Source organism: Salvia miltiorrhiza, chromosome 3 (assembly GCF_028751815.1).
Source record: "Salvia miltiorrhiza cultivar Shanhuang (shh) chromosome 3, IMPLAD_Smil_shh, whole genome shotgun sequence".
Taxonomy (NCBI): domain Eukaryota; kingdom Viridiplantae; phylum Streptophyta; class Magnoliopsida; order Lamiales; family Lamiaceae; genus Salvia; species Salvia miltiorrhiza.
The window spans coordinates 14,852,907-14,875,463 of record NC_080389.1 but is presented as its reverse complement, the minus strand read 5'-3'; the positions used below and the strand labels follow the sequence as shown (position 1 = coordinate 14,875,463).

The 22,557-nt window shown below is 40.3% G+C and overlaps 2 protein-coding genes across 4 annotated transcripts; both read left to right on the top strand.

Moving 5' to 3' along the window:
* Window positions 1-1,211: 1,211 nt before the first annotated feature.
* On the top strand, window positions 1,212-6,048 carry LOC131018429 (uncharacterized). The gene is made up of 5 exons (XM_057947151.1): window positions 1,212-3,785; window positions 3,830-5,330; window positions 5,394-5,550; window positions 5,690-5,789; window positions 5,950-6,048. Exons 1-5 carry the CDS (start codon window positions 1,212-1,214, stop codon window positions 6,046-6,048), a joined length of 4,431 nt encoding a protein of 1,476 aa, XP_057803134.1.
* Window positions 6,049-9,114: 3,066 nt separating this feature from the next.
* On the top strand, window positions 9,115-19,315 carry LOC131017780 (uncharacterized). Of its 3 annotated transcripts, none has more exons than XM_057946500.1 (2): window positions 9,115-9,612; window positions 10,364-18,464. In XM_057946500.1, the coding sequence occupies exon 2, from the start codon at window positions 10,572-10,574 to the stop codon at window positions 16,002-16,004; it is 5,433 nt and encodes a 1,810-aa protein (XP_057802483.1). In that variant the 5' UTR covers window positions 9,115-9,612; window positions 10,364-10,571; the 3' UTR covers window positions 16,005-18,464. The 3 variants fall into 3 exon arrangements, 2 of the variants coding, with proteins under 2 accessions (XP_057802483.1, XP_057802485.1); XR_009099859.1 differs by lacking the exon at window positions 9,115-9,612 and adding an exon at window positions 19,201-19,315 and having other exon boundaries at window positions 9,976-18,449; XM_057946502.1 differs by lacking the exon at window positions 9,115-9,612 and having other exon boundaries at window positions 9,976-11,495; window positions 11,574-18,464.
* Window positions 19,316-22,557: the final 3,242 nt, after the last annotated feature.

Genomic DNA, 22,557 nt, shown 5'->3' with positions numbered 1-22,557 from the left:
GAAACAAGAGGATGCTAAGAAGGCGGCTGAGGGTATGATCTCTACGATGGCTGTGGAGGAACGTGATTCTGATAAGATGAAGGATGATGGATTCATGAGGGCAAAAAAGGTCTCACACTGGAAGCCTAGAGGAAGGGATTTTGTGGCTGCCGGTAATGGGTTTGCCGTGCTCGCGAACGATGACAATGTTATCAAAGACGGAGGGATTTTGGGACCGGGATTATTAGATGCTGTTGTGAACTCTTCTGTGAAGGAGAGAGAGGGATTTATTGAGAATTGTTCTTCAGACGAGGAGGATTGTCAAGTTGATGGCAATTTCATTCCTCGTGCGCAAGATGACAGACCGATTTTGGAGGAAGGAGAGTATAATTTTCAGCTGCAGCAGATGTCTTCTTGCGCCATAGAGAAAGATGAACAGCAGGAGCTGGGGTTTTTGGGGCAAGCTGCCGATCAACAGGATTTGGAAGGCCACCCATCTGTTCTGGAACGGCATAGATCACCATCTGTTCTGGAACGGCATAGATCACCGTCTCCGGAGTCGGGACTGCAGAACATGCCGAAAGAAGGTTCTCGCCAAGAGAATGATGCTCAGATAAAGACGTCTGAGCAACCTGTTTTGACTAGAGAGAAGACCGAGGTTAGGCAACAGCAGGTGGTGGAACGGCAGCGATCGTTGGAACTTTCACAGCAGATGACGCCTCATAATACTACCACAGATGCTATCGAGATTAGTCCTGCTTTGGAGAAGTAGCATCCGAGCGTGGAGATTCAGCGACAACTTGAGCAGCAGATTTCTTCGGTTCGGCAACAGAATAACGATCAGGAGATGACTTCAGATAGTCGGCGAACGAAGGAATTAGCTCTTGAAAACCAAATCAAAGTTCAGCGAGTTGATACTTCGCTGCAAACTCCTTCGGAACAAACTAAGAGGCCGAGAGGGAGGCCCCCCAAGTTGGAGCAAACCCGTAAACATTCGGTGGAGAACAACATTAAAGGGCGTTTAAGAAGACCTCCGGAGGCGCCAAATCCCAATTCTGAACAGATTATTCAGAATAAGCTGAAAGCTTCTTATGATGCAGGTAATAATCCTAGAGATTATGTGGTGGATAGAAGCGGATCTTCCAGTGCTAGATCTATGAGCAACGTTGCTTTGCAAAGTTGGGCGGATGAAGTTGAAGCGGGGAATAACCCCGCCATGCATTCTTAGCTTCATGAATGTGCTTGCTTGGAATGTCCGGGGTCTGACGGACGAATCTAAGCGCCTCCTTTGGGAGCATTGTCGTACTTTCTCTCCGATTATTGTTGGTATTATTGAGCCGAAGTCGAGCTTTAGAAATACTAATTCCAGCTTTTGGTCTTCTCTTAATTTAGTTCCTGCTTTTCAGAATGAGCGGCATGACAGGTGTTCGAACATTTGGATTTTACATCACCCTGATCTGGTTTTCAGATTGGTGTTTTCTTCAGAGCAGACGGTTATTGCGGATTGCCATTGGAACTCTTTTGATTTCCGTGTGGCGATTGTTCACGGTGCCTCTACTCATGTTGAAAGGAGATCCTTGTGGGCTGATCTTATTGATTTTATTGCTGACAATATGGTGATTTTAGGGGATTTTAATGCTGTTAAAGGAGCTCACGAGAGGATTAGCAGCTGTATGCCTAGTCAGACTTCTTGCAGAGAGTTCTGTGACTTTATTGATGACACTGGTTTTATTGAGTCGTCTACTTCTGGTCTTCGGTTCACGTGGTCAGGACGTCGTTTTATGCCTCGACATGTGGAGTCTTTTCTTGATCGTGCTTTATACTCTGAGTTGTTCTCCTCTTTGTGGCACTCAGTTCATACTTTGAACTTGGCTAGGGTAACTTCTGATCATTCTCCGATTATTTTTCAGTGCAGTTTACCGCCCCAAACCAGACATAGGTTTTTCAGATTTTTAAACATGTGGGCGATGCATCCGACTTTTCATGCTTTAGTGGATGGTTCTTGGAGCCAAGAAACTGGGGTTCTGTGTCCGATTTATAAGGTTATGTTTAAGCTTAAACGGCTTAAGAAGAAGCTGAAAAATTGGAATAAGAACGTTTTTGGCAACGTTGATGCTTTGGTGGATGAAACTCAGAGAGAGTTGATGGATATTCAGATGAGAATTTCTCTTCAGGGCTATACGGATGAGTTGTTTAAAAAGGAGGTTCAAGCTCAGGATAAAATTAATGTTGCTCTGACTCGTAAAAGCTGCTTGCTCCAGCAAAAAAGCCGCGTCTCGTGGCTTAAGGATGGGGACATGAATACTGCCTTTTTTCATGCTACGCTTCGCTATAAGCATAAACCTAGGGTGATTTCGCAGCTTATGATTGATGGGACCAGAGAATCAAACCAGGACAGGATAGGTGAGCATATTGTTGATTACTTCACCACTCTCTTTACTGAGGATAGTGGCTCTGATGTTGGTATTGAGGCGATTGAGGCTGTTATTGACCCTGTTATTTCTGATGAACATAATGCGGTCCTTTCGGCTATTCCTTCGGACGAGGAGATTACTGTTGCGGTTTTTAGCATGGATAGTGATAGCTCGCCTGGACCTGATGGTTTCTCTGGGAAGTTTTTTCAGGTTGGATGGGAGATTATTAAGCATGATATTTGGGCTGCAGTTCATGCTTTTTTTCTGAAGTCTTACCTTCCGTCGGGATGCAATTCCAGCACTCTCATTCTTATTCCGAAGAAAGAGAATGTCATTTCCGTTTCTGACCTTAGGCCGATTGTTCTTTCCAATTTTCTGTTTAAGATTATCTCGAAAGTGTTGGCTTCGAGGCTCAGCAGGATTGCGGATTTCTATGTTTCTCAGAATCAATTTGGGTTTATCAGTGGCCGCTCCATTCACGATTGCATTCTGATGGGATCTGAAGGTTTTAATTGTATGAAGCGTACGGGCAGAGGACAGAATATGGCTTGCAAAATTGACATCCGCAAAGCTTTTGATACTCTTCGTTGGGGTTTTCTGATGAATGTCCTTAAGGTTATGGGTTTTGATGTGAGATTTATTGATTGGATCGGGATCATTCTTACCTCTGCCCGGCTTTCCATTCTTTATAATGGGAAGCTTTACGGGTATTTTGGTTGTTCGCGTGGGGTGAGGCAGGGGGACCCTCTATCTCCTATCCTCTTTGGGATTGCTGAGGATGTTCTGAGTGCTCTCTTTCGTAACTGTGTTACTTCTGGTCATCTTACTCCTATGACTATGACTCGGTCACAGTTTTTTCCGACGCACCTCCTTTATGCTGATGATATTTTGGTTTTCTGTAAGGCCTCTGTTCGGAATGCGAAGACGATCAAGAAAATTCTGGATTACTATAGTTGGATTTCTGGGCAAACTTGTAGCAGTGAGAAGTCTCATATTTATTTCTCTGCTAAAGTTCATGCTGTGACGAAGCGTTCAATCCTGAGAGATTTGAATTTTGTGAATGGTGTGACCCCCTTCACTTATTTGGGGGTTCCGATCTTTGATGGGCGTGTCCGTGCTTCATACTTCAGGCCGATTCATGATCGGATTCTTGCCAAGTTTTCTAGATGGCGTGGGCGGCTTCTTTCTATGGCGGGTCGTCTGTGTCTGGTTAAGTCGGTGATTCAGAGTTCGATCACACACTCTATGATGGTGTACAAATGGCCGAGATCTTTGCTGAAAGATTTGGATGATAAGTGCCGCAATTTCATTTGGACGGGTGATGTTAGAAAGACGCCTTCTTGTTCGGTGAGCTGGAGCCGTGTTTGTGCCATTAAGGAGGAGGGGGGCTTGGTATTCGTTCTTTCTCTTTAATGAACAAGTGTTTTTTGATGAAGATGGCGTGGAAGATTATCTGTGGCAAGGGTTTCGGCTTTTCTATTTTACATGACCGATACTTGGACACTTTCAGCCAAGTGAGATGTGATTCGATCTCTTCGTCTGTTTGGCTTGGTCTCAAGGATGAGGTGAGTGATTTGGTGGAGAATTCCTACAGCTTTATTGGTGACGGCACGACCACGAATTTCTGGTGTGATGACTGGCTGGGTTACAAAATTTCTGAGAAATGCAGGGTTCCTCTTTATGTTCTTGATTTGCTAGAACATTCTGTTGCTGATTATTTCTATGATGGGGTGTGGCATTTCACCCAAGACTTTATTAATGCTTTCCCCGAGATTGTTGGTGATATTTTGGTGCTTCCTATTGGCGAGGGGTCTGACACTCGTTACTGGAAGCCCTCTCTGCATGGCACAGTCACTGCTGCTCTTGCTTTTGCTAATCACTGCCATCGTTTCCCTCGTGTTTGCTGGGGATCTTGGATTTGGAAGCCTTATATTCCGGTTAGGCGTTCTTTAGTCTGCTGGCGGGTTCTTCATGATCGTCTTCCTACCTACGATCGCTTGATTAGATATGGTATGATCATGCCCAATCATTGTGTCTTTTGTTTCTCCTCGGGAGAAACTATGGATCATGTTTTATGGTCTTGCGGACGTGTTAGACCGATTTGGATTGAGTTCCTGAGTTGGTTTCAGCTATCTGAGGCTGCTAATGCTGCTGATATGCATAGCTTCTTGGTTATGACCTGGGGTTACAAGTTCAGTTCTCAGCTGGACAGTTTTTGGCGAGCTGGCATCATCGCTATTTTATGGGCGATTTGGACTCAGAGGAACTCTTGCATCTTTGATAACAAATGTTTTGACCGAAGGCGGATCACCCATTTTGTCAAAGTTGCTTTTAAAGAGATGGAGAATAACTTTAATCTTGGTCATATGAACAACTCTTGGAAAGATTATACTATTCTCAGATCGCTTGGCGTTGCTACTCGTGCTGCCCCTCCACCGGATTTCATCGATGTGCATTGGTGGCCTCCGGTGCCTCCTTGGATTAAAGTTAACACGGATGGTTCTGCAATGGGAGCTCCTGGTAATATTGCGGCTGGTGGTGTCTTCCGTGATAACTTTAATTGGGTTCGTGGTTGTTTTCATTATAAGGGTGGCGTTGGATTTGCCTTTGAAGCGGAGCTTCTTGCGGTTATTAAAGCCATTCTTATTGCTCATGATCGGGGCTGGCTTCATTTATGGGTCGAATCCGATTCTACGTACATTGTTCATCTGCTTGATGAGCGCTCTACCGCTGTGCCTTGGCGCTTCATTGCTCTTTGGAATAAGGTTCTTCGTCTCCTTCCTGATTTCACTCTTCAGATTTCTCACATTTATCGGGAGGGAAACAAAGTTGCTGATATTATGGCAAACTATAGTAGAGACGAAGGCTGGTGGCCTTATGCTATTGAGGAGATTAAGGATGATGTGCAACTTGATATGGCTACTCACAGTCATACTCGTATGCGCTGATGGTTTGCTTTGGGGTTGGTGTTGTTGGAATGTTCCATATGGTCTTTTTCAGTTTTCTGGTGCGCTAGAAACTGGGTCATATGGAGTCGAATTCCGTTGGTTGCGTCGTGGCATTGTTTTCGCCAGCGACAGGAGTTTTCAGGCAAGATCTTTGGTTTGGTCTTTGCTTCCACCGTTTCCTTCGTTGATGATGGTGGAGCTGCCTTTTGGTTTGTTTTGCTGCTGTTTTATTTTTATGTTGAGTCTGAGCTGTTTAGTTTTTCGGTTTTTTTGGTTTTTCTCGCGTCTTGGGGATGGTCTGCTCTTGTTTGTCTTATGTGGTCTTGTTTTGAGGATCTTTTTGGTTAGGGGAATGAGCCAGGTCTGCTTCAGGACGATGGTTAGGCCGGAGTTCTGGAAGCGGTCCCATCTCCGCTCTTTTCCTCGTGCTGGTTTCTGTCTTAGACGGGTACTCTTTTTCCTTTCTAAGGTTTTTCCCTTTGGGTTTTCCTTAGAGAGGTTTTAACGAGGCTCGGCCCTTAGTCTGCTTTCTTGTGCGTTCAAGGGTTCTTAGGTTTTTTTGCTTTTCTTTCTTTTATAAAATCGCAATTTAATAATTAATTTTTTAGGAACAAGAAATCCGCAGCCGTGGTATATTCGAGCAGCTGCAGGCGGAGTGGTACGAGGTCCCCAACCCTCCCACAAATGATGCCCAATTCTACCATTAAACATGTCGACGCATGGGTGTATATTCGCCTTACAGGCGAGTTCTTCGAGCGCATAGGCGACGTCGACGTGATGTTAGGCCTAGCTGCACTTCAAGGCCACGAGCTTACTCAATCCACAGTGGATAGCACTCTCGAAGGCAGGGGCGTAGCCAGGGGGGCTAGAGCCCCCCCCCCCCAAATTTTGAATTTTTTTTTTTTTTATAATATGTCTAAAAATGTTGTTATTATTGTTATTATATTTGTATTTTAGTAAAAAATGTCTAAAATGTATTGAATGCCCCAAAAAAAAAAAATAGTAAATGTTGAACTATATTATCTATGAAAATGTTATTATTATTATTATTATTATATTTGTATTTTAGTAAAAAATGCCTAAATGTATTGAATGCCCCCAAAAAAAAATTTAGTAAATGTTTTGAACTATATTATCTATGCTGAAATAGAAATTTTATTAAAAAGAAAAAGAAAAAAAGAGAGACCAGATACAAAGGAAGCAAGCAAAAGCACCCGCAAGAAACCCCGGGTAACCAAAAAACAAACCAAGACTAAGAGAACATTTTAAGAGGGTCGTCCTCGTCTAAATCGTCCTCTTCATCGGCCAACATATCGCCCCATTTTTTCTTCATTTTTGAAGAGGCCACAACCGACATAGCATGGGCTGCATCGGTAGAGTTAGAGGAGTTGATCACAAAGTTTTGCAGTATATGTCCTCGAGACTGAGCATACTTCACTTTATTCAGGAACTCCACAGGCGAAGAAGTGTCAAGACCTGGGCCATGCATATCGTCACGGCGTGCTGAGTTTTGGAAATCCGAAGACATGCCATTGATTATGATACGACGGAGCCTGTGCTTGATAGAAGAATCAGAAACTCTCCCCTTCTTGGTGATAGCCCCTTTCGGACGCCCTCGTGTACGAGAAATGGGTCCTGTCGTCCCAGTCAAAGTTAGCACAGCGTTGTTGTCAGTCACAACAGCAAGCGGCTGAACAATCAGAGGTGCAGAACTCCTCTCGTATTCCTGCTCAACTACCTCAATTTGGCTGTTTTCGTCATCTGACCCAGGGTGTTCCATATCCTTTCTACCCTGACTGTCCTGAGGGATGCAAGCATCTGAAGCTCGGTCTCCATCAGAAGGCGGCTTGTCCATGTTATCATCACCAACAAGTCTCTGTTCATCTTGCAACTCTAGAGAAACCAACACAGCAAAGGGATTGGATGAGGTAGGAGAGTCTGAAGAAGAGTTCAGTTTCTGTCCAACCTCAGGAATTTCCTTTCCAGCCCATGCTGGAGTTTCCTGATTTCCGGTGTAGGGACGAGGATGAACCCTGTGGTCATCTACCTTGGACTGACGACGTTCCTCGGTCGTGGTCGTTTTATTTCTTCTGCATTCGTTAGAATTATGTCCCACAACATTGCAGACGGAGCAGTAATAAGGCAAATTCTCATATCCAAACTTGACAGTAAAATCAATATCGCCACACTTAATATCTAAAGCTTCAGGAATATCAGCCGAAACATCTAACTCAACAAGAATTCTAGCAAAGTGACCCACATGAGCCTGTGCAGACTGACCATCAATCAAGATAGGCGTACCCACTTCTCGTGCGACCCCGGAAAGAACCTCTGGGTGCCAATATTCATGTGGCAAGTTAAAGATTCTAATCCATACCTGAACCAGGGTAGAATTCGCTTTGTAGGGATCAAAATTCGGCACCCAAGCCTGGAGATGGAGTATACCTGAGCGTAAACGCCAAGTCGTTTTAGCGAAAGCCGCTGCCCTATCCTCGTCGGTGGTGAAATTAAAAGTGAAGTAACCTTTTCCGAGCGGATGAATCGACCAACCAGCAGCCGGTTTCCAAAGCTGCTGAAGTTCCTCCCAAAGATCCGCTGCAAACCGAGGTGACTCACCTTTGCGGAGGATCAGCCGGCCGTGAATCGCATGGGCGAAACGCTGGACTTGTCTTTGGTGGAAAGAATGCTCTAAAACAAGGCAACGTTTGAGATCCACCAACTCTGGTCGGAGGATTGTATAGTCATGAGCGGGGACGTCCCTAGGCTTGGAAACTTGCTCTGTCGGACTGCCATCCCTAGCTTTCAGTTTATCTGCAAAAGAGGCTTTCGGCGGCACCTTCGGAGCAGACAGCGGACTGACCACTTTCGGATGGGCAGTCCCGATCGAGCGAGGCGGGATCAGGCCCTTAGGACCATCGGCCTGAGAAGAGACGCCGACAGTATGGGAAGTCATCACCGCAGCGATTTCCGGGAACGAAACATCAGCAGTAACTCTAGCAGCCTCCGCCGAACGATCTGTGACAGTGATGCTCGGAGGCATCGTGATCCCAGACTCGGGGAAGAGAAGCGCCGTCATTACTGTGGAGGAGTTCATTGTCGTCTGATCAGCAGTGGTGAAAACCCTAGTAGAACTGTGTAGTGGCGATGAAGATCGACTGACAGGAGCAAAGTTATTAGACACAATGGGGTAATTTGGGAGGGGAGGCTGGAGCGATGCCATTTCTCACAAATAGTTCAGATCGGCAGCGGAGATTGCAGCGCCGACGTCGAGAGAGCAACGTGCGTTTAGCGACGCCCTCTGCCTTGCCGAAGCAGCTCGCTGTGGAGTAGGCCGCGCGACGTCGATGGCGTCGCTGCTGTCAAGCGGCGGCGGGGCTGATGGGACTGAGCACAGCAGCAGCGAACGGTGGCATCATTTAACTGCTATGCCGGCGATTCGGCTGCGTGCAGCTATGGAGATGGAGACAACAGCAGCAGACGGGAGGCTGAGTCGCCGTCCAGCGCCGCCCTGCTCCGCGACGTCGCTGCCCTCCGCACCCAGACAGTCCAGACTCCAGTCAGCGACCAGCCGCTGCGCCGCTTCGCCGCCCGCAAATCACGCCGCTCGTCCGCCGCTGTCTGTGCGCCGTTCGGGCGAGAGAGAGCTCGCGAGCAAGACAGTGCCGGAGCAGATCGGGCGAGAGAGAGCTCGCGAGGACGGAGCAGATCGGAGCTAGAGCTCGCGATGACGGAGCAGATCGGAGCAGATCGGAGAGAGAGCTCACGAGGACTGATTGGGCGTATTTATACGCATTTATTTGAGGGATTTTAGAATGTTTTCAATGCTTAATTCGTGTTAAATATAATCTTTTGGATATGGATTATGGTCTTATGTGAATTTTGATGGTATTTAATAGGTTTTGAAGAAAAGACATGATTTTGAGAAGAATTTTGAAAGCTTGAAGTGGTAGAGAATGAAGGCTGTGCGGACAAGGATTAATGGGCTGGATCTTTGATTATTATTAACTGATCATATTTAAATTGTTTTGGGATTGGGAATAGTTCCAAATTTGGACCTTTGCACCACTTTTCCCTATTAGCTTTTACGTCATTAGACTAGTTGCCTAGTTGCCTAATTAGACTTGTTTTAGTTGCCTTATTAGACTAAGGTTTTGATTATTAGATAGTATATATAATGGTATTCAGCACACTTTAATCACAATACAATATATCACATAGCTTCTGCAACTTTGGAGAGCAGAATTCTGGACGCAAGTTTTGGAGCAATTCAAGTTTTATTTCTTTCATCTTTTTCTTGCAATTTATTTATTTATTTCTTTTGTTATTTAATTATGTTTTCTAGCTAAATTCGTTTATTCCGGCATTGATTAGGGAAGCACTAGCGAAATTATTCTGTGAGATCTAATTGTTCTTATACTTTATTTTATGCTTGCATCTGCGATTCTTCATGTTTAATGATATTAATTGTTTTAATCCATTAGATAGTTGCAAATATTTATTGGGTTAGAATTAATTATATAGCCAATTGAACCGGCCATCCGTAATTGTGGTTTAGGTTTGATTAGTGGTAAATTGACACATCAGGGTCAAAGGAAAAGCAGTCTTAATTCAATAATCCTGCGTCAGAATTTATTGGTTTTGAATCGGGTTTCTCTAGATATTAATGCTGTCGGCTCATTAAACTTATAGAGCGTCTCTTACGGTTGTCAGTCGATTAGAGTAGTAATTAGTGAAGCGTCTTCCTGGTTACCGAATAATTAAGGAGAAATAAGATCACGTCAGAAGCGTCTTCGGTGATTATAACTGGTTTGTTTGCATGATTTAAAGTTATTTTTGCATCCATGATCGGAATAATTGAGCTAGGGTGGACTTAATTGATTGCTGGAATTCTTTTATTAATTGTTGGAATTTTTATTCATCTTTTAGCTATTGGAAAAATTGGTTTATTTGGGTTTTATTTATTTAATTTTAAGTTTAGTATTTTCTATATTTTCTTCCCAAAATTTCGTGGGTTACTTGCAGGCTTTAATTAGATAAATTCTCGCCAGTCCCTTGGGAGACGATCTTGCTTACTGCTATCTGCGCAGTGTGGGCATACCGGCTGACTGCCGGATATTTTTGGTGTAAAACGACGCACCAAATTTTGGCGCCGTTGCCGGGGATTTGGTTTTAAGCAGGATTTTACTGATTTCAGTCTGTCTTTTATTTTTAGTTATTTTATTTTTAGTTTATGCCCCGTTCTTCTCGTACAGGCATATTAGTTTTTGATCCAGAAATCGAGAAAACCGCACGAAAGTTAAAGAAGCAAGCTAAGGAGTGGAAAAAGAGATCAAATTCTGCCCCATCAAGTCTTGAGGAACAACCAAAAATAGAAGTTCCAATGGATGACCGTGATGAGGACGATAGAGAGATCGTGGATCCTCGACAGGAAAGACCTCAACTGATCAGAGAGTTAGGCCGTCATAGAAACAATCGCCCTTTGTGCATTGTCCTTCCTGCCATTAATGGCAACGCTGAAATACGGCCTGGTTTCATTCAAGTGCTACCCAAGTTCGGTGATTTACCTGGAGAGAGTGCACACAAGCATCTGGCTGAATTTGATCTAGTTTGCTCAACTCTACGCCCTCATGGTTTTACTGAAAATAATTTGAGGCTCTTGACTTTCTCTCATACTTTGCAGGGTAGAGCGAGAGATTGGCTTTTTGATCTTCCTCCTGGTTCGATTAGAACTTGGGGAGATTTAGAAGAACAATTCTTGCGAAAATTCTTTCCTGAGTCCAGAGCTGCAAATTTGAGAATGGCCATTAGCAGCATTAAACAGAAGAAGGCGGAGAGTCTAGCCGATTATTGGGAGAGATTCCAACAGCTGTGTCGCAAGTGTCCTGATCATGGATTTTCTGACTACCAATTGCTTACTAACTATTTTTATCGTGGTATGTCTTCTTTTGATAGGAAAATTGTTGACGCTGCTTGTGGTGGAAGCTTGACCAATAAAACTTTGGACGAAGCAAAGCAACTCATCGTTGACATGGTTTCAAATGGCCAACAATATGAGGATGAGGATGATGATCGTTATAGGCCAGTGCAGAAAGTAGAAGATTCCAACATGAACGAGAGAATTGATGCTCTCACCTCTTTAGTTAGAGGACTTGCTGTCTCTAAAACTCAACACGTTCAATGTGGAATTTGCTTTGAAAATAATCATCATACTGATGCATGTCCATCTCTGCAGGATAATAATACTGAGCAAGCGTGCATGGGATCCGCTGATGAGCAAGAGATGAACGCACAAAGGCAAAGGCGAAACGACCCTTTTTCCAACACCTACAATCCAGGGTGGAGAAACCACCCAAATTTTAGGTGGAGACAGCAGGAACCAGGGATGTACGCGCCAAATCCGCCGCAGGCTGGACAGTATGCCCATACCGCACGTCCTGCACCGAGTTCTGCACCCAATATGAACGATATCATGAAGAGCCTCGCCCAGAGCAGTGAAATTGTGAAGAATTTGGTGCAAAGTCAGCAGGCATTCCAGCATGAAACTCAGGCAGCGTTGAGTAATATGGGCACACAAATCACGCAGTTAGCCACTCAGGTGAACAAGCTGCAGGCGAATCAAGGTCGACTTCCTTCTGTCACGGAGATGAATCCCAAGGAAAATGCAAGTGCTGTAACTACAAGAAGTGGGAGAATTCTAGTTGAGCCACAACTTAAGCAGCAGGACAAAGAAGAAAAGCCCGATGAAGCCAAGGACGATGCAATTAGTGAGAAGTCACCAGAATCCACCGAGCCTAGCTCTTCTAAGGTAAGTGGAAAACCTAAGGTTTCAATTCCTCAATCACTGATTGCACCACCTTTTCCTTCTAGGTTGGCTCAGAACAAGAGAATTGAAGAAGAGAAGGATATTCTGGAAATATTCAAGAAGGTAGAAATAAACTTGCCCTTGCTTGATGCAATTAAGCAAGTTCCCAGGTACGCAAAGTTTTTAAAAGAGTTATGCTCTAAGAAAATGAAGTTTGGGAATGATGCGAGAATTCGAGTGAGTGAGAATGTTTCTGCTGTTCTGCAAAGAAAATTGCCCCAAAAGTGTCGAGATCCTGGTATGTTCACTATTCCATGCATTATAGGTAATAAGACTGTTGAGAGAGCCATGCTAGATTTAGGAGCATCCATAAATGTCATGCCTTATTCTATGTATAAGGATTTGCAATTAGGACCTTTGAAAGACACTCGTGTTATCATTCAGTTAGCTGATAGGTCTACTGCATATCCCGAAGGTGTTGTTGAGGATGTCCTTGTCAAGGTCAATGATTTGATTTTTCCTGTGGATTTTTATATTGTTGATATGGATGATTCTGCTAAGCAATCCTTGATTCTTTTAGGGAGACCATTCATGAAAACTGCTAAGGCAAAAATTGATGTGGATAGTGGAATGCTTAGCTTTGAATTTGATGGAGATGTTGTCACATTTAATATTTTTGAGGCTATGAAGCATGTTGAGGATCCTGAATCTGTGTTCATGATTGATGTTATTGACCATTTGGTTGAGGAATTTGTTGAGAATTTCAGGGAGGATGAGCTTGAGCATGTTATTTTCAGTTCCCTAACTGAAGAGAACTCCAAAACTGAGGAGAATGAAGCCATTAGAGAGATTATCATGCAGCTGTACTCAACGGAGGAAATTCCAGTTCGGCACCTGTCGAGCAGGATGCCCATACCGACCAGCACAGAACCGATTTTGCCCTCTGTTGTGAAGCCACCGAAGCTGGACTTGAAGGTACTGCCCCAGCATCTGAAATATGTGTTTTTAGGAGAGGATGACACGCTGCCAGTAATCATCAACAATGAACTCAGTGCAGAACAAGAGGTAAGGTTGGTAAGTCTTCTTAAGATGCATAAATCTGCCATTGGATGGACTATAGCCGATATCAAAGGTATTAGTCCCTCTACTTGCATGCATAGAATCTTACTTGAGCCTAATAGTAAGCCGTCTAGGGATCCTCAAAGAAAATTGAACCCTGTCATGAAAGAAGTTGTGCTTAAAGAAATTCTTAAATTGCTTGATTTGGGGATTATTTATCCGATTTCTGATAGTACATGGGTCAGTCCTGTTCATGTGGTTCCTAAGAAGTCTGGTTTTCAATTGGTTAAGAATGAGAAGAATGAGTTGATTCCCATGAGGTTGCAAACTGGTTGGCGTATGTGCATTGATTTTAGGAAGTTGAATAATGCTACTAGGAAAGATCATTTTCCATTACCTTTCATTGATGAGATGCTTGAGCGATTGGCTGGTAAGGAATTCTTTTGTTTTCTTGATGGCTACTCTGGATATTTTCAAATTTTTGTAGCTCAGGAAGATCAAGAGAAAACCACTTTTACTTGTCCTTTTGGCACTTTTGCATGGCGTCGTATGCCGTTTGGATTATGTAATGCTCCTGGTACTTTTCAGCGTTGTATGATGAGTCTATTTTCTGACATGATTGAGAGTTGCATAGAAATTTTCATGGATGATTTTACTGTGCATGGAGACTCTTTTGACCATTGCTTGACTAATCTTGAGCAAGTTTTGCAGAGATGTGTCGACACTAATTTGGTGTTGAACTTTGAAAAATGTCATTTTATGGTGAGAGAGGGGATTGTTCTTGGGCATGTGATTTCTGCAAGAGGAGTAGAAGTTGATAAGGCGAAAATTGATTTGATTGTTAAGTTACCTTATCCTTCTAATGTGAAAGAGATTCGTGCTTTCTTAGGCCATGCAGGTTTTTATAGGCGCTTCATTAAAGACTTCGCAAAGACTGCTCAACCTCTCACTAGGTTGCTTCATCAAGATGTGTCTTTTGTGATCGATGACAAGTGCAAGGAGGCCTTTGATTTGTTGAAGAGTAGACTCACTTCTGCCCCCATCATTCAGGCACCAATTTGGGGAGAGCCTTTTGAAATCATGTGCGATGCAAGTGACTTTGCCGTTGGAGCAGTGCTAGGGCAGAAAGTTGGGAAAGAGAGCCATGTGATTTACTATGCTTCCAAAACTCTCAACCCGGCTCAATGCAATTACACAACCACGGAGAAGGAGCTTTTAGCCATCGTTTTTGCTTGTGAAAAATTTAGATCTTATTTGATTGGCTCTAAAGTTGTTGTTTATTCTGACCATGCAGCTCTTAAGTATTTGCTCTCTAAAAAAGAATCTAAGCCTCGCTTGATCCGTTGGATTCTTCTTTTGCAGGAATTTGACTTGGAGATTAAAGATAAAAAGGGAGCCGAGAACTTGGTAGCTGACCATTTGAGCAGATTGCAGACTGTGTCGGACGGTATGCCCATACCAGACGATTTTCCAGACGAACAGCTGCTACACATCGACGATAACACTCCTTGGTATGCTGATTTGGTTAATTTTCTAACTGCTGGAATTTTTCCTAAGGGAATGGAGACAGCCCGTAAGAATAAGTTGAGGAGCCAAGCAAAATACTTCATATGGGATGATCCTTATTTGTGGAAGACTTGTGCGGATCAAGTGATACGACGTTGCATCCCTGATGAGGAGGTTCATTCCATTTTGAATTTTTGCCATGCTCATGCTTGTGGAGGTCACTTTGGTCCCAAAAGAACGGCACGTAAGATTCTTGATTGTGGTTTTTATTGGGAAAGTATTTTTAAGGATTCTTACAATTTCTGCAAAAATTGTGACAAGTGCCAAAGAACAGGTAATATCTCTTCTCGCAATGAAATGCCTCAAGTCCCTATTTTGGTTTGTGAAATCTTTGACGTTTGGGGAATGGATTTTATGGGGCCGTTTCCTAGTTCTTTTGGAAATTCTTACATTCTTTTGGCTGTTGATTATGTTTCGAAGTGGGTGGAAGTGAAGGCCACCCGCACTAATGACTCTAAAGTTGTTGCAGGGTTCCTTAAAGCTAATATTTTTAACAGATTTGGAGTGCCCCGTGCCATCATTAGCGATCAAGGAACCCATTTTTGCAACCGCACTTTGGAAGCACTTTTTAAGAAATATGGAGTCCACCATCGAGTTGCCACGGCATATCATCCCCAATCCAACGGTCAGGCTGAAGTTTCTAACCGAGAAATCAAGAGCATCCTTGAGAAAACAGTCAACCCGAGACGAAAGGATTGGAGTTTGAGACTGGACGATGCGGTATGGGCATACCGCACTGCATTCAAGTCACCGATTGGTATGTCTCCGTACAGGCTGATTTTTGGGAAGCAATGTCATTTACCTGTTGAGATGGAGCATAAAGCTTTTTGGGCCGTGAAGGAATTCTGTTTAGATGAGAAAGTTGTTGGCAAAGAGCGGAAATTTCAACTGCAAGAATTAGAGGAGATTCGATTGGAGGCGTATGATCATGCAAGTCGTTACAAGGAACGAACCAAATTTCTACATGACAAATACATTCGAAGGAAATCCTTTGAAATTGGGCAGAAGGTTCTCTTGTTTAACACACGCTTAAGGATTATGCCAGGAAAATTGAAATCTCGTTGGTTGGGCCCATTTGAAGTTGTTAGTGTGAGTCCTCATGGAGCTGTGGAAATCCAAAGCCTCGAAACACGAAAGTGTTTTAAGGTTAATGGACAATTACTCAAGCCATACTATGCTGGAGTCGAGATGGAGTCGTTCAATGCGCTCAGCCTGACGTCTCCAATCATTGTCTAAGGATTTTGAACTTCTTTTCTGTCCAGCCAAGGACGTTAAATAAAGGCGCTCATCGGGAGGCAACCCGATTTTTCTTGCCCTTGTTTTGTTTATTTTCGTTTTTTCTCTCTTTAAAAAAAAAAAAAATTATTAAAAAAAAAAAAAAAAAAATTAAAAAAAAAAAATTATAAAAAAAAAAAAAAAGCTTTGGGTGTGTTTTGATCATTTTCGCAGGTTTGGGGGCCGCATTGAAGTTACTTAAGAGTTGGGGGACCAATGTGCAAAATCTGGAACTAGGATTTTATTTTGACATTAGTCAAAATTCCTCCCCAACTCTCCCCACGTTTCCCCCTCCATTCCGCCGCTGCTGCAGTTCCGAACGCCCGCCCACCTCTGCGTACACCGAGTACGAGTCCTCTGCCGGCGCCTCTACCCTTTCCGGTGGCCCATTCCTCATCGCCGGAAGCTAAATCCCCCTCATCCACCTACATGATTCCAGTTCAGGGAAGTTCATTTCTTTTTGCTTTTCGTTGTTGAAGCTTTCGTTTTCTTTTAGTTGTCTGCTGTTGTTTCTGTTTTGGTCTGTCATACTCTCACACAATGAGGACATTGTGTTGTCCAAGTGTGGGGGGGTGTCTTTGTTTTGTTTGCCTTTTTGCTCTGTTGGTCTGTTGGTTTGGTCTTCGAGTCAGTTTCGAGTCCTTTGGCAATGTTATGATGGATGATGTGAAGAGTTGAAATTAGGATATTGGATTTGGTATGATAGGTTGTTGCTCTTGTGATGGAATTGTGCATATGTTCGTAGGTGTTCTTGTATGAGAAAAACGTGCAAAATTTGATCAAAATACTTGAAGCCTACTAAATTGTGAGGATTGAGCCTTAATGAGCACACATGACTAGCTCCAATTGTTTCTTTGATGAGTGATTGATTCGAACTTCTATGCTGAATTTCTGGTTTGCCCTGTTGCCATAGTCAAGACTGAGTTTGAGAATTTAATGCATGAAAATGATTAAGGCATTTAGGAATAACCATTATTTTGGCCTGAACATATGATCTGAACCTTCACTATTCCCTTAGTGAGCCCGTTTGTGCCTAATTTGCTCCTCTTTTGTTTGATTAAAACCTCACATATTTTGAGCCTAAGCCTATTTCAACCTGCTTTTGTCCTTTGAAAACATGTGAATGCACTAGGTTATGACGAGATGAGTACTCCTATCATGTTAATGTGTTGTTGATGATTCATTGATTTATTGAGAATATATGTTGTTGAAAAAAAAAATAATGGTTAAAGAAAAAAAAAATATAAAAAAAAAAAAGAGAAAAAGAAAAAAAGAAAGAAAAATTTCAAAGAAAAGAAAGGGTTTATTGTGTATACATTCATTCATGTTTATGTCCTATATGTATATGTTAGAGTTGATGCATACTTTTTGAGGATTGTGGATATGTTAAGGAGCTACTCTAGAGTTTTATTGATGGAAGATCCAGTGTGTTGCATGTTTTCAGTCATATATTGAGCCTTTTTGATCCTTTTTCCTTGTTTATCCCACCTATACGCACCCAAGCCCCATTACAACCAAAATGCAAGACCTTTTGATTTGTGCATTGGTTCCATATTTTGGTGGAGATAGTGACATAAGGGCAAACTGTGTTTGAAGGCATAAAGTTGTGAATTGTGTGAATATATTCTGTCCATATTTGTCTTTTGAGAGAAATTGAGTGAACTTGGTGAGGCAGGATTGAATTTGCACAATTTTGACTTGAATGAAGAACATGGCATAATTTTCTGAGCAAGAGCATGGTTAGTGGTTTGTGGATGATTGTATCTTGATCAAGATTTTGAGTATAATCTATCATATTGTTGCCAAAGCTTTGTTTTTGCTGTTTTGAGTCTTCTTTTGATCCTTCCCTGTCGTTTTGTTCTTTTTGGTGCTCGAGGGCGAGCTTTGTTTAAGTGTGGGGGGATTTGATTGGGCGTATTTATACGCATTTATTTGGGGGATTTTAGAATGTTTTCAATGCTTAATTCGTGTTAAATATAATCTTTTGGATATGGATTATGGTCTTATGTGAATTTTGATGGTATTTAATAGGTTTTGAAGAAAAGACATGATTTTGAGAAGAATTTTGAAAGCTTGAAGTGGTAGAGAATGAAGGCTGTGCGGACAAGGATTAATGGGCTGGATCTTTGATTATTATTAACTGATCATATTTAAATTGTTTTGGGATTGGGAATAGTTCCAAATTTGGACCTTTGCACCACTTTTCCCTATTAGCTTTTACGTCATTAGACTAGTTGCCTAGTTGCCTAATTAGACTTGTTTTAGTTGCCTTATTAGACTAAGGTTTTGATTATTAGATAGTATATATAATGGTATTCAGCACACTTTAATCACAATACAATATATCACATAGCTTCTGCAACTTTGGAGAGCAGAATTCTGGACGCAAGTTTTGGAGCAATTCAAGTTTTATTTCTTTCATCTTTTTCTTGCAATTTATTTATTTATTTCTTTTGTTATTTAATTATGTTTTCTAGCTAAATTCGTTTATTCCGGCATTGATTAGGGAAGCACTAGCGAAATTATTCTGTGAGATCTAATTGTTCTTATACTTTATTTTATGCTTGCATCTGCGATTCTTCATGTTTAATGATATTAATTGTTTTAATCCATTAGATAGTTGCAAATATTTATTGGGTTAGAATTAATTATATAGCCAATTGAACCGGCCATCCGTAATTGTGGTTTAGGTTTGATTAGTGGTAAATTGACACATCAGGGTCAAAGGAAAAGCAGTCTTAATTCAATAATCCTGCGTCAGAGTTTATTGGTTTTGAATCGGGTTTCTCTAGATATTAATGCTGTCGGCTCATTAAACTTATAGAGCGTCTCTTACGGTTGTCAGTCGATTAGAGTAGTAATTAGTGAAGCGTCTTCCTGGTTACCGAATAATTAAGGAGAAATAAGATCACGTCAGAAGCGTCTTCGGTGATTATAACTGGTTTGTTTGCATGATTTAAAGTTATTTTTGCATCCATGATCGGAATAATTGAGCTAGGGTGGACTTAATTGATTGCTGGAATTCTTTTATTAATTGTTGGAATTTTTATTCATCTTTTAGCTATTGGAAAAATTGGTTTATTTGGGTTTTATTTATTTAATTTTAAGTTTAGTATTTTCTATATTTTCTTCCCAAAATTTCGTGGGTTACTTGCAGGCTTTAATTAGATAAATTCTCGCCAGTCCCTTGGGAGACGATCTTGCTTACTGCTATCTGCGCAGTGTGGGCATACCGGCTGACTGCCGGATATTTTTGGTGTAAAACGACGCACCAAGGACGGAGCGGAGCTCGCGAGGACAGCAGCAGATCGGAGCTCACGAGGACAGCAGCAGATCGGGCGAGGACCGGGCAGATCGGAGCTCACCCAAAAAATTTATCCGAGATCAAGCAGATCGGAGCTCACCAAGGCTATCTCCATTCAATTGTGAGAAATCATGAGAAGATGCCCTGAAACCCCTACTGCATCGAACTATATTATCTATGAAAATGTTGTTATTATTATTATTATTATTATATTTGTATTTTAGTAAAAAATGTCTAAAATGTATTGAATGCCCCCAAAAAAAATTTTAGTAAATGTTTTGAACTATATTATCTATGAAAATGTTGTTATTATTATTATTATATTTGTATTTTAGTAAAAAAATATCTAAAATGTATTGAATGCCCCCAAAAAAAATTTTAGTAAATGTTTTGAACTATATTATCTATGAAAATGTTGTTATTATTATTATTATTATATTTGTATTTTAGTAAAAAATGTCTAAAATGTATTGAATGCCCCCAAAAAAAAAAAACGGGGGCTACCGCCCCCTAACCCCCGTAACAGTTCAGCCCCCCCCCCCAAAAAAACCTGGCTCCGCCACTGCTCGAAGGTTATACTAGAGGCATAAAGGTGGAGAAGACACTGAAACTCAAGAACAACTCTTCTTGTAAATTGACTGAGATCCATATTTGGATTGATAGAACCGGTCAATTTATGAATCCTTGTGAGAAGCGTAGGAAGAGACATGGGCGAAAGCCGGAGAGTTATACTAGAATTTGGCTTTGATTTTTACTCCCTCCGTCCGTCAAAAGTGGACCACTTTTACTATATCGAGCGTCCGCAAAGAGTATACCACTTTCCTTTTATAGAAATGGTCCCACCATCCACTTTAGCTTTTATCCTTACAAATACTATTTATTTACAAAAAAAATCACTTCAAATTCAATTTCAACCACACATCTCATAAAGTGGTGGGACTCTTTCTCAACTACATCAAAATTATTACAAATTTTATTAAATCTCGTGCCCAATCAAAATGGTCCACTTTTGACGCACGGAGGGAGTATTTGTTTTTCCAAGTCCTACTTTTGGGGACTTCATCTGTTTTTCCATGTCCCACTTTTGGGGACTTTTCCAAGTCCCACTTTTGGGGATTATGTACGCTTTTATTCCTAAACTCAATACCCATAACCATTCTATTTTGTTAGGTGACGTGTATGCGCATTACTCAATTTAATCATTTAATTAACGCAAAATCATTTATAAGGATTGCTTCTTATAAAAATTGTCTTGAAGTAGACTTAGATGACAAGAATAAGCTAAGAAATAAATAAAAGTTATATTTAGAATTTAATTACTAATTTAAGATTGATTAACTAAAAGTTATATTTAGAATTTATTATAGAATAGCATTTTATATTTTCATAATAATAAATAATTATAAAATAGTAATTTACGATGAAATTATCGTAAATTATGGAACAAAATACCCCATGCAAATTGACATTGTTAATCATTTACTATGGCTTCTCTCATGTATTTTGGGTGATTTGCTCATCAAATATATTACTTATTTTCATTATATTTAAACATCGGTCATGTCAAGTCATACAACAAATCTCTGAGTCAATCTGAAAATGAGCACAATCTATATAGATAAAAAGAAGTGTATATATATAAAAATACTCACCCCCATAATATGTCTATGAAAAATACCCACCCCCTAGTAAGGGGGTGGGTATTTTTCGTAGACATATTATGGGGGTGGGTACTTTTAATTCCACCCCTAAAAAGAATTTACCTCCAATTTTTCTATCTCCTCATAATTTTTTCCTCTAAAATTTCTATCTTTTTTTTTTCTTTTTTCTATTTTAATTCTTTTCAAAAAATCATTAATTTCGATTCATGAAATAAATATTCAATATGGATGTTAAATTAAAGATTATGAAAAGATCTTTAACTTGATGTAAAAATTAATGAAAATAAATAAATTTGAAATGAATAAGTTATAATTGTCTAAATATCAAAATTGATTTTTGTTTGCTTTCATTTATCTCTAATGTTGAACATCATACTATTTTTTCATTTTGTTTCCGTTTATTAGTGAGAAAATAAATAGATGCAATTTTTTCTTTCAAAAAAGTTTACATGATTATTTAATTATAATTATTTTATATTTAAATATTTTTAAATTAAAATAGTTTTTAATACTATTAAGGAGAAGGAAATTTGTAGTAGTTTTAATATGAATTTAAAAATAAAAAATTACTAATATATATCTTAAAATTAAAATATAAAATATTATATAAATTTATTTAATTATGTGTACAAATTATATATATATATATATATATATATATATATATATATATATATATATATATAGAGAGAGAGAGAGAGAGGGAGAAGATCCATGGAGAATGCTAAATATTTTGAGAATAGAGAATGCGTTCGAATAAATCTGTAATTTCGATGAATAAATCAATATATCGTATGAATAAGATTTTTGGCCATGGTTCGAATTCTGATAGGGGCGAGATTTTCACTATTTTTACCATATTTACTGAATACATCTGTTCATTATTTATGCTGATCTATTCGTAAAATTTATAAACTTATTCGTTATTTTTCATTCTCTCGAAAAATATAATTCTCTATGGATCTCTACCCTATATATATATATATATATATATATATATATATATATATATATATATATATATATATGGTTTCATTTTTATACCATTTGTATTTTCTCTTATTTTTTTAATTGATTTTGGGGTATTTAAATATGAACTTTTAATAATAATACAATTTGAACATTTTAAAAGCCCAAAATCGTTATATTAAATTATGGCTATTAATATTGTTTCATTGATTGTTTAGTATTTTTTTGCTTAATCAATGAAATTAACTTAAATTATTTGTTTTACAATCTATAAATTTTAATATTATACTCATTAAGTTGATAACATTGAATTTAGTATTATACTTATTTTACGTTGATAAAATTATTATTACACACTATTATACATTTTTCCTCAATAAAATTGAACGATACGACTCCAGCTCGAGAGAGCCAATAACAACGACCGTTAACATAGATAGGAGGCTCGAATTGGCCAATCCAATCAGATTGAGGAAAATCGGGAGTTTCAATCTTGTTCCAACGCTTAGTCTCGAATGAATACACTTGAATATCATAGCTGTCAACCAGCGCGCACGACATCTTCAGATCCATGCCATCA